The following is a 12,197-nucleotide window of genomic DNA, read 5'->3' as shown; positions in this document are numbered from 1 at the left end:
GCACTACATATATGTGCCTCTTTACAAGTAATACAGCTAAGGTAGCAAAGTTGCTGAAAACTTTTGCAACTTTGGTAATGTATTTATTTTAAATAGATACTGAAAACAATACTGGACGACGAGATGCTTTCATCTTGTAATAAGCTTCAAGTTGCTTTAGTCAATGTTTTGCAAACTTTGGGTAACAGTTCCCAGCAAGTCAGGCACAGCATTTCTCGATTATAGCAGTGATGAACTGCATTTCAATCTGCAGGAAATTTGAAAACAAGCAAGTGCAATGCAACTGAAAGTACTGGAACCTTTGAGTCAAAGTTACTCCAAGGCCGGAGAGAAGCTAAATTTGTACAGGCAGGGAAAAAACAGCAGGAATTGAAAACCTTGACATCCGCTTGTTAGTCCAATCTCTTGAAAAACTGCTTAGTAACCCACTTCCTTTGTTTACCTGAGCCTAGTCACCTTTGTCCTTCTAGAAAGCCAGTCAAGCTACTCAAAACACACTTAGTAGGTTTCAATAACCCTGTAACAAAACTATTTTGAACATTCACAAAACACTTTATAACAGAAACAACTTTTTTGTGATAACCAAACCAACTTGGTTTAATTTATGGCATCGGACTAACTTTGTCACACACAGCCACACTCTATCCTGAAAAGTGTAATCTCTAATAAAAGCTCTTCACAGATGAACAGAAAAGATCAGAATTAAAGTAATCCTTACATTACTGTACTACTTTTATTTCTGTTACAGCTGATTCTTTAAAAGTTGTTTCTTTGAGCTAAGGATAACACTCAGCCTTCTATTTTTTTGTCTCAATGGTATTTTTAAACAATTTTTTATATACACCGATCTTTCAGTGGACATCTACATTAGCATGTTAATGCTCCAGAGTTCTTTTTAAGCATTAATTTCCTCTGTGCCAATACAAGGAATCACTGGGTACTGTCTCAGGCACACCACCGGTCTGCTCACAACAGGTTTCTGCCTGGTGAAGCTGTGAAGGAAGACACCTCCCTCAGGAGGAAGAAATACACGTGGCTTTCTGCAGCAGTTTGCTCCCTATGCATGCATGGTATTGAGCTGGTAAGGGCTGGAAAAGCAGGTAATACAGAAGTTGTTTCTTTACAGGCCATTCTACAAGGTACAGATACAAAGAACGTGCCTTGGATGAGAAACTGTTGACTAGCAATGAAGTTTACTGCAGCGTGGACTTCCGTTATTAGAATGGTAATAAACTCAGCCATTCTGAGACACGTGGTTATGGAAACACCCTTTTTTACACTTAAAATTAAAAAGTATTTAAATAGCACTGCATGTCCTTTAACAGGTCAGGTCATATGCTGCAAATAAATCGCAGTAAAATTAGCAGTGCTGAATAGTATTCACATGATTCCTAGAAAGAAGATTATTTCCTCACCTGAATCATATGAATTTTCAGCAGCCATCATCAGCACCTCTTGTAACAATCTACTTGACTGTTTACTTTGCCTTGGACTTCCATTAGAGATTTGTTCCCTGTAGCTTGTTACGCTCAGAGGTAACCTGCCGCCTTCATGAAAAGCATGACTGTAACGTTTCCTGTACGCAAACTTCCCCATGGTTGAAGTGGGAGAAGATTTTCCACCAACAGAATCGGCTTTATCTGAATTGAAAACATTAAGATGCACATTCTATTCTACAGAAATAACCCACTGAATTCATACAGTGCTCCATTCTAATACAGTTAGCCATATCAGGTCAGTAAAAACCTTTGTATTACACAGTTTATGGATTATACAGGTTAAAAGATTATATACGTCACAGACTTCTCAAAAAATAATTCCTAACTCAACTAAAGTATTTCTTCCAAAAAAATTCAAACGAATTGGTGGATTTGCTAAGTTGAAAATAAACCTTTCAGTAATTTTTTCCAAATCCAGAGGCAACATAACTTCTCTGCTCTGGCTTAAAGATTTTTTTTTTTCTCCCCAACCCCTCCCCCCCCACCAGCCCTTTTTGGACACTCAATCCAATAAAAACCTCAAGTTTAACTTTTTATTACCTACTGTGACCAACGGTTAGATAACATAGGAATAAATCACCTGTGGCTTATAATGGGATTACACAGCAAATGAGTATTTCCTACCCTAGAATTCCACTGGATAATATTTCAGAAAAATTTTTTGATTTTTCATCATTTTTAAAATTAAGATACATAACACTAAGTCAAGTGCTGTTGAGAATATAAATATATTCTTCAATGAAAACTTTCACCAACAAAACTTGTTGTCTAATCAAGATACCAAATTAGCCCAACAAGAATTATTCTGCATAAACTGATGCTGACTAGCATTAATTACTTTTCTTTAATTAAAAAATATCCCATACCAGCTGTTTCATTATTTTGCTCAAGATGAATGCCAGCTTTACAGGCCTATTCAGATTGTTCTGCTTAGCCCTTTTAAAAACACTGACACGGTATTAAAACTTTTGTAAAATATGCGTTAAATTCTAGCTATGAAGAGACTTTAAAATAGTAAATTTAAATGTTTACATTCAGAAAACACCAGTCTGTTGTATCTGTTACTTAATATTCCTTACAGAGAATTACAAAGCATTGCATGCAGACTGGAACAACAGAAAATACTTGCATTGTGTAGTTGCTCTCTGAGATTTTTTTTTTTTTAAACAAAGAGTGTTTTGTATTTGGAAAAAAAAAATTAAAAGATGGTCTACAAATTTCTGTACAAACTTGATACTAACTCCTTACTTATAAGATCTCACACTCACTTTCTTGGTATGCTCAAAAGTTAAACCTTTAACCACCTACCATCATCTCTGCTAGTTCTCTTTACAATTATTGTACAATTGTCTATTAACACCGTACCGGCCCAACAGAAAAAGCAACAGGGAACTTAAGTCATAGAATTATGGTGAATTTTCTTTTGTTGGCAAATTTTTGTTTTGATTACATTTTTCTAGACAGACGCTGACAGAGTAAGTTTTTCTCAACTATAACTCACTTCAGTAATATATAAATTATACCTTAAAATAAGGCCACAGCTCTTATTTCATGATCAATCATCTGAAAGACTCTTCAGAAAAGATTAATTTCTCCAATCTGTATTTCTTAGGAACAGCAGCATTTATTATATATTTTATATCCGTATATATATTACCTGCACAAGAAACGTTGCAACTCTTCGGTGTGTCTACCTCTGGTATAACGCTAAGTTCATGTTGTTCCAAATCAAGCCCTAACTTGACTTTTGTCACAGGTGGTTTGGAAGATCTCCGTTTCTGTTCTCTACATAGAACTTGCTCAGACTGTTCTGCAAAATGAAGTTTTGTCGTTTAAATTCCTCTAGCATGTTGCAATAATATATATATGAAATTAACTTGGGGAGATGGAACAGAACTCCATCTCAGCTACAAAATGAAAAAAATTGTAATGAGAAGTACTATACAGCCTTACCAGTTTGCTCAGCTGGACCGATGCACTGTGAAATCATTTCACTTCCATGAAATTTACTCCTGCCAGAATTCTCTTGCTGGTACTTTTCTGAGTCTTGGAAAAACTCAGTTCTATTAATCCAGTCAGGCTTTTGTGCCTCTGTCATTTCTTCATTTGTGCGGAAATGTCTCACCTTAGTGGAGGGGGGAGTGGGGGGGAGCAACTGTATATAACATTATATTTATACTCATTTATCAAACCAGCATTTTCTTGTGTGTGTATTCTGTGCAGGACAATATTCAGCACTTTGAGAAAATACTGGACAGACTTGCTTAGCTTACAAAAACGTTTGGACATACAGATACTTTATTTAGCTCTACAAGCCTAATGTGCTAAAACATAATTATTTACATTATTAGGGGCCTTTGTTAGATTAGATCAGAATACTCAGCATTTTTAACAGGAACAGCTCCTGAAAACAACTCCTTAGTTTTTCAGCTCCTCAACTTAGGAATTTTAGCTGTTTGGAGACTGCAAAAGCAAGAGAGAGGGACTCTAGGCAGAAATAATTTTTCTAAGATGGCTTCTGTTTATTTAAAAAAAAAAAAGGGCAAAAGGAACTTCTTTAGAAACTCAAAAATAAACTTGGATTTTTCTTCTGTTACACACAAACAAGCAAAATTCCAACTCAAGAGTGCAGCTGTCAAGCCAACTTCCTAACGTGTACACATAAAAAGACAAACTTTAAAAAAAAATAGTCTATTCAAAATGCTTATGATATCTTTTGAGGTACTGCTTAAATTTTTTTTTAACACAAGGGCTGTTTTACATACAGCTGCATTTCTAGAGCTGAAGAAAGCTGGAGATATTTCAGACAACATAACTATTTCAATCAGCATTATGCTCAGAGACCAAGCACAGAAGTTCATACTATCTCTGTTAGACTGAACCAAACTGCGCTCTTGGGGCTTACAGAAAAGAACTACTGATTACAAATCACAAGTCCTAATTAAAATTTTCATTACGGTAAATCACCTAAAACTATCAACACTCCATGGGATACTTTGCTAATTGGTAGGATTCACTCTTAAGTTTTGATCACCTACTAGATGACTCACCATGCAAAGCATTTATAAAGCTTACCTGCTTGTTCAGAAATTCTTTCAAAGCCTCATGCTGTCTCTGCATCTGTTCTTTCAGTTTATCTTGCTTCTGTAGAAGTAGTTGTTCTTGTATTTTCTGTCTAGAAAGAAGAGCTTCTCTTTGTGCATCTAGCTGCTCTTGCAATTCTTTCAAATACTTCTGCTGAGCTTGGATGCTTTCTGATGAGGCCAACACTCTGTCCCTTAAATCCAGTATACCAGAATAATTTAATAAAGATGCACTTCCTGTTTTTGATATCGAGGATTCCTCAACACCCCGGGCTTTAGGTTCTTCATGAGATAAAGTCACAGGTTCAGAACGACTGAGGGGTCGTTCAAGGCTTGTTTTGACGGTGCTCTCTGCAGATCCATGCCGATACGCCAAAGAATCAACTGAGGCTGCCTCAACTATATGAGATCCCTTTGTTGCTGGCGTAAGGGGTGTCTTATGTGGCGGCTCTTCTCCAGCTTCTGTCTCTGTTTGATGGTTAGACATCTTCTGAGATGACTCTTGAAAGTGCACTGCTTTTGAAGGCTCAGAGGAATCTTCTGCAGGCAAAACAAACCTAACATGTTGTACACGTGCTTCCGGTTGCGTTCTTACTGTAGTGACATCTTTCATGACTAACCCTGATGTTAACGGGAACTGAGATGGTTCTCTGACATGATTACTGGAGGTTTCCAACATTCCCACTTGTTCCTGTGAAGGACAATCACATGGCAAGCAAAACTCTCCATGCTTCAATTTCGATGCTTCTAAAAACTGCGTATGTCTGCCAGGACAAACGTTATGCATTTGTTCTTCATGTTTCTGTGAAGATGGTTTTCCCAACATACACAATGTTCCTGAAAACACAGGTACTGACTGTGCATGCTCTTGCACATGAACTCGTTCAGGTGACTGGTATTGTGGTGGTTGCACTCCTTGCCTCTGTAGAAGTGGTTCTGAGACAGGCTTTAAATTAATTGATTTTGCTTCCACAGAGCTTGGCGGTGTTGCAGAAGTAGACAAGTATCTTTGTTTCAATTTATTCTGATACTCCTGTAGATGCTTTTTAGCTTCTTCTGCGGTCTGTTTGTGCAGCCTGAACAGAACGAAAACATGAATCTTTCCAGAGTGGTCCAAAGATAAACATCAATTTCAATAATCAAAGCAACACAAATTATTTTGAAACAAGCAACTCAGACTTCCATTTCATAAAGAAATTTACCTGTTTTGCTGTAGAAGGCACTGTTGATAATTATGAATCATCTGTAAATGGCCGTCTTCTCTAGGACTCCTGGTTTCTGACACAGTAGTATTTCCAGTCTAAGCAAAATAAAATAATTTTAAGTGCATATATACAAATAACTCACAGAAAACTATTAAGGCAACAACATTAAGCTGTATGTTCTTTCTCCTAAGTTTACAGGAGCCACTCTGTACTACCAGTTGAAGTCTGTGAGATTTCAGCCTGAGGCAATGAAGCTAAAGCCGTTTCTGGAACAGATGGCCTACAGCTACAGTCTCCCTTGGCAAGTGGAGCACGCACCCTCAGAGTCAATGGTGCTTACAGCAGCTTAGCTCTAAGAGGTAAATGTACCCAGCAGAAAACTCAGGGAGCAATGATCCGAGCGTGCTGCATTTTCAAGGCAATCAGATTCTCAGAAGAGTACAGGTTGTGCAAATGGTTCAAGATTTTAAAAAAAGATTACTTTCCTTCAACACTCTCAGTAAATTCCTCTCCTTTAAGTAGCTGCTTGAGATTTAGACGGACAGAAACACAGAGGTGGCATTTTATGTCTTCCCCCTGCCTTTTTTTTTTTCCTTTTCTTCTTGAAAAAGGGTATGTGTACATCCATAATCGTTGCATGACTCTAATCGGATTTCACTAACAGGTATTTTAAACAGACATGCTGTCTCTGGGACTATGCAAAGACAATCCAATATTTCTAGTCCAGTGATACATGTGAAATACAAAAGCTTCCTTTTGTCCGATACAGAACCTTGTATGTATGAACATCCGATTCATAGCCTAAGAAATAAAAATTGATTGTCTTGATTGATATAAATTAAAATTGGCAAACGGTGCTCTTGATTTTTATAATAGGGATAATTAAAAAACTACACACAATTTTCTACAGTTCTTCACCTCACGTTCCACTTTGTTCTCTTGATCTGCAGAAGGAACACTGTGGCTTTGTACCAGCTGACCTTGCTCTTCCTCCTCTTTTTTTTTCTTAGCCTCCTCCAAACGGGTTTGCATTTGGATCTTCAGAAAATCAGCCTCCAAGCGTGCTCTCTCTTCTTCAAGTTGTTTAAGCAAGGCCAGCTGTTCCTTTTTCTGTTGCTCTATTTGCTCATGCTATCGAGAAGAAAAATGAGGTTGAATCTCCAGAACTGACTGATAAGGAAATCAAAGACCCCTCACTGTGGGTGTGGGAACAACCCACTTTGTTCCAACTTACAGCAGAAATTTTATTGCTTGTGACAGGCATTTCCAAATTGTAAGAGGCCTTTAAAAATAGTTCCAAAGTTTACAAGAATAATTTTGGTTTACTAGCTAGATCTTTCTAAAAGTCCCTGAATCCATTTACTACTGCACTATTATCTATTCTCCAATTAATAGAACAGACAGAATCAGAATCTAACCACTCAAGATACATTATCATTTTCCAGTGACTGCAAAAGAAGTCCTTTTCTTAAATTGAATTCATAAACCTACTTTGCATTTTATAGAGCTTTTCATTGAGAGTTCAACACATTTAAATGTTAATACAAGCCTTACAAATAGCTAACGTATAACCACTTTAAGAGCACTCCATAAATCTCTGAAGTGGTTTGTTTATTTTTATTCTCTTTCCATGTACCTATCAGCTAGAAATCACTTAGATCCGTGTGTAGCAACAGCATATGTATTTTAGAATGGAAGCAAAGAAAAATTTCAAAGTACTGGAAAAGATGAAGTCGACAATAGCCTTTAATGAGACAGTATCTGAAAGGGGATGCCAGGAAGAGCAACCCGAGAAAAAGCTAGACCTGAGAACAGTTAACGTGGATATGGCAATATGTACACCTGGGCAGATGCAAAGTGGGAGAAAATGAATATTAAAGAAAGTAACCACACTTTCAAATATGTTCTGCTGCTTCCCCTACACCAAAACAATACTATTTTGCCAAATTTTTGTTTCCTGAATTTCTGAACTTCAACTCTACAATTTAAGGCTGCACTAAGACAACAATTTCAACTTTCTTTTTTTTAAATTGATAAACCACCAGATAATAGCTGGTAGGTCTCTAAAGATATAATACAAAATGAAAATATAATGTAGCATATACACAGTACATATAATGAAATAATATACAAGATTATTATTGTCTAAATATAATAAACGTAGCATTCCCATAGACAAAGACTTTCTGCATTTGTTTCACTCTTAATTTAAAAAACAACAAACAAACCCGCTCAAGGTTTGTAAGTTTTCCCTGTCACTCTCAACACAATCCCACAGACCCTCCTATTTTATTACACAGGGTTAGTGAAGTTTTCGCATAGTTGTGTATTGTTGACTACATCCTCCCTAAAGCAAAGGTATTCATCTACAACTGGGATTCTCATGTAATCATAGGGTGGCATCCCTTGCCTATAGCACCTGACAGATTTTAAGAAACAGGTTTTCCACTCTATTCTACATTCCAGCTAAAGTTCAGTCATTTTTTAAAAATTAATACACAGAAGCCAAGTATAGAAAATTTGCAGTAAAAGTAAATTTAAGTGTTACAAGCATCTTAAAAGGGTCTATGTTGCTGTATAACCTGAAGCATTTTAAAGTCTTCTGCAAATTACGTTTTTTGTTTTTGTTTTTGTTTTTTTTTTTTTAACACCGTAACTGAGATAGGAATAAGTACATACACACTTACCCACTTTCGTCTCTCCTCTTCCATTCTAATTTTAGCTGCTTGTTCTTGAGGATGGATTAGAACTGAGTTTTCAGCTACAACTTTATTTTCCAACATTTTCACAGAGTCTAAAAAACACATGTCATTTAACTGTAATTGCAGTCAGAAACGCCCTTGGATCTTCTTTACATCTTGCTTTACAGTTTCCCAACCTCTCTAAACAAAATGCATAAGCTGCTCTGGAAAAGATTACCATCTCCATGCCACTACTCTGCCTGTCTCCATAAGCTGGAAAATCCATTTTTTTTGTATTATCTATATGTATTATTATCTAGTGGGAGGTGTCCCTGCCTGCGGCAGGGGGGCTGGAACTAGATGATCTTTAAGGTCCCTTCCAATCCAACCAATTCTATGATTCTATGATTATTTAAGCCTTTAATGGCCCTTTATCATGTGTCGCTCTTGAATACACAGTAAGTGCCCAGCTCCAGTGGGACTGAAGATCGCTTCTACCAAGATTACTTGGTAGCCTAATAGCAAGATCATCCTGAGGAATCAAGAGCCACACATTAACCTCCCAGAATAAAAAGGGTCTAAAACTGGCACTCGCTGGGCAAGTGATCTAACATTTGGCTATTGCGCAAAAAGTAAGTCTTCATCCTGTACTATCAGCTTCAAATAGCAGCAAGTTTTCCCCAGAGGCATGTTTTCACTCATGCTGCAGTCTCCAATCCCCAGGCATTATGCTGGTGTATCCATGTACACGATTGAACTAAATCACTTAATCTTGTTTAAAAAAACTAGCACCCTATGAAAGAAAAAAAAGAAAAAAAACTGAACTGCCACAACTTGATCACTTTAATACTTCAGAAATCCCACTCAGCGTACAAGTTCACCACCTTCAGCACTAGCATAACCAAAAGAGCATGAAGGATAGAAATCAGAAGTAACGCCAAAATTATTTGGCTACCAAACAAAACAGAACGTCTAATTGCTATAAGTTCCAGTTTTACACAGAGGCTTTTCAGAATTGTGCCTAGAAGCAGAAAAAAAAACCAACCCCGAACCATGATTTCAGACACGTCAGCTCATGCTTTTCTTGTGCATTTCTAGCTGCGAATCTCCGAAGCATCTGGCTTTTCCAGGTATAGAATTTCAATGCTCAATTTTGCACTGAGAATTCTACTCCTGGAGGCTAACACCTCTTAAAGCATGGCAACACCAAGTGTGACAACAATTTGGGCGAGATTTAAAAGATACAAAGGTATTTTGGACCTCTTTCCTCCACAAGATCTTAATGGGCAAGTTGGACGTAACAGCAAACGGTATGTATTACGTACCTTTGGCTTCACATAATGCATTTTTCTGTTGCTCACAGTTAAGTTCTAAATCACATAATGGTCTCTCTTCACTAGCTATTGTGCCCGATTCAATAGTCTCAATTTCACTTTGAATCTCTTTCTCACTTCTTGATGTCCACTCCTCTTTTTGGCTTCTAATCTTGTTCAGCAACTTCGTTAAGGCAAGTTTTGGCTGAGGTTGGTGAGTTTTGGCTTCTTCAAGATCTACAAAGAACATATACTGTTAAGAGTTTTGGGTAATGAACATCTTCACATCATAAAACCAAAAAAATCCTTCTTTTTCGTTGATTTTTTGGGGTTTTTTAGTTTGTTTTTTTTTTTTTAACTGCTCACACAATTGGACAGATATCTCAGCTGTATTACCAAGTTTTAAAAGCTTAACAATATTTTCTTTTACCTGCAAGAGAGAAGCAGTAATTTGCTACAAAAGGAGGGCTAAGCTAGTTGTAGTGTTTCACAGTCAGACTACTCCTAGACTGTACTGTTGCAAAAATAAGCAGTATTCTCCCCCTGCCTGCCTGCTTTTTATTAGCACTGGCAACATAATGCACCACAGACCAAAAAACAGATTGTGCCAGCAAAGGGATGCAGCAGAAATGCTTGGCTAAGCAGCAAAGTTCACTAATACACTTCTTGTTCACATCACATTATCCTGTACGTGCCACAAGGAGAGAGTACACACACACACACACGCAACTGTTGCAGCCTACTCACAATATGGAGCAACTCAATCACAAACCTGAACATAAAGGACATACAATAAGTAGACTTTCATACCAAGTCAAGCTTTAACTTTCAAATACTTCAAAACACAAAATGAAAAATATTTAAGTTCACATGCTGGCATCATCCCATAATTCATACTAATTATATAAGAATAATTATGGCTACTAACAGTCTAGTTCTTACAACAATTGAAAATTATTCTCAGCATACTAAGGAACTGAAGTATATTAGACAAAGAAGCCACATTTGCCTTCTTAAATTCATAATCATTAGACTATTATCAAGTGGTTTATGATGTTTATCATGGATGATAATTAAATACTTCACAGGCATTAAGGAATTTTAGTACTTCAGATATTTTAGTTAATACTAAAGTTAATTTATTTGATATATTAAACTAAATCTCTTTTCTACTATAAAACAAAAAAGTTTAAGATAAATGTAAGCTTTAAAAGCTTTACTTTCTGATTCATTGGGGACCTCCTCTTCCGTCATCTGTCCCGATTCTTGTTGAGTATCACAAGCAGATTCTTGCTCCAAAGAAATATCAAGATCATTATCTTGAGATCTCTCAGGAGGGGCTGGCAAAGGTTGTGGCTCAAACTGCAAAATCAGGTCTTCTTTCATTTCTAATTAAAATAACACAACCACATAAAATGACCAATTGGAATGAAAAGCAAACAACATTACAAGACTACACTCATCATACAAATCCCTAAGAAGTTCAAGTATCAATAGCTTGTTTCACAGCAGATTTAATCCAACTATTTTGTCTTCCAAAATAGAAGATTCAAAATCGTTTAGATTATTAGCCATCTATTAATTCAGAAATTCTACAGGGTTTCCCACTAGAATATGCTACGTGTCATGGCTTGGGACACCGAGTAGATGGGGTATTTAAGGTCAGTGATCACTGGGATCCATAGCATGTGCATGTCTGTGCACATGTTCACAAACCCAGCTGGATTTGTAGCAACAATTGGAGTAGACCCTGGGGGTTCACATGCCCAGGAGCCAGCAACTGGGGACAGCTGCTAGGTAGAACGACTGTCTAAAGCCACTTACTGAGTGACCCACAGCACGTATTTGAGCATAGCATTGCATATGTGGACATGCAAGGTAACTGGAAGGCTACAGGGTCCAGGATGAATTACTGGGTAGACTGGGTGTCTAAGACCAACTGCTGGAGGGACCCATGCTGTATATACAGACACATATCCCACTAACAGGCCTTCATCCTGAGCAGTGAACAGGGTGAGGCCATTTGTGCTGTTTGTGTTTAACGAGCGCTGTGTTTTCTGCATTCGCCTGTGTGGCCAGCTGTGTGTGTGCTGGAAGTCAGTTCCTGTGTGTGCCTACTGCAAATACACACACAGACTTGCCACCAGCTGGACCTGGAAACAGGCAGCCTCTCCTCTACTGAGCTACCAGATTCAAAAACCTCCAACGAATTACTTACTCCTGTCTTCACTGTACATATCTTCAAATGCAAACTCCAGTTCTCTCTGCCATTCTTCTTTTATTTCCGTGCGTTTGTATGCAGGCACAAAAATTTGAGGTGGCATCTGCGCTACAATCTGTCTTCTGCGCATCCGATCCATATTCTGCATTTGCTCAAGTTCTTTCAGTAGCCTTTCCCTATCCTTCAAGTATAAAG

At 37.5% G+C, this 12,197-nt stretch overlaps 1 protein-coding gene across 10 annotated transcripts in view; it reads right to left on the bottom strand.

Moving 5' to 3' along the window:
* The window catches only part of CEP295 (centrosomal protein 295), a 43,597-nt gene that overhangs the window by 17,708 nt on the left and 13,692 nt on the right, over positions 1–12,197 (bottom strand). For 6 of the 10 annotated variants that reach the window (XM_054191805.1, XM_054191764.1, XM_054191778.1 and 3 more), the window contains exons 8-17: positions 12,000–12,183; positions 11,002–11,169; positions 9,794–10,018; positions 8,475–8,581; positions 6,706–6,918; positions 5,785–5,882; positions 4,575–5,658; positions 3,453–3,654; positions 3,157–3,309; positions 1,416–1,640 (exon numbers count right to left, since the gene is read on the bottom strand). In XM_054191805.1, the coding sequence (XP_054047780.1) occupies positions 1,416–1,640; positions 3,157–3,309; positions 3,453–3,654; positions 4,575–5,658; positions 5,785–5,882; positions 6,706–6,918; positions 8,475–8,581; positions 9,794–10,018; positions 11,002–11,169; positions 12,000–12,183 (2,659 nt within the window). The remainder of the gene's footprint in view (positions 1–1,415; positions 1,641–3,156; positions 3,310–3,452; positions 3,655–4,574; positions 5,659–5,784; positions 5,883–6,705; positions 6,919–8,474; positions 8,582–9,793; positions 10,019–11,001; positions 11,170–11,999; positions 12,184–12,197) is intronic. The other 4 variants (XM_054191745.1, XM_054191754.1, XM_054191788.1 and 1 more) reach the window with 3 other exon arrangements.

This window comes from Rissa tridactyla, chromosome 1, assembly GCF_028500815.1.
Source record: "Rissa tridactyla isolate bRisTri1 chromosome 1, bRisTri1.patW.cur.20221130, whole genome shotgun sequence".
Classification (NCBI taxonomy): domain Eukaryota; kingdom Metazoa; phylum Chordata; class Aves; order Charadriiformes; family Laridae; genus Rissa; species Rissa tridactyla.
The sequence above is the reverse complement of the archived record's forward strand: the minus strand, read 5'-3'. Positions and strand labels throughout refer to the sequence as shown.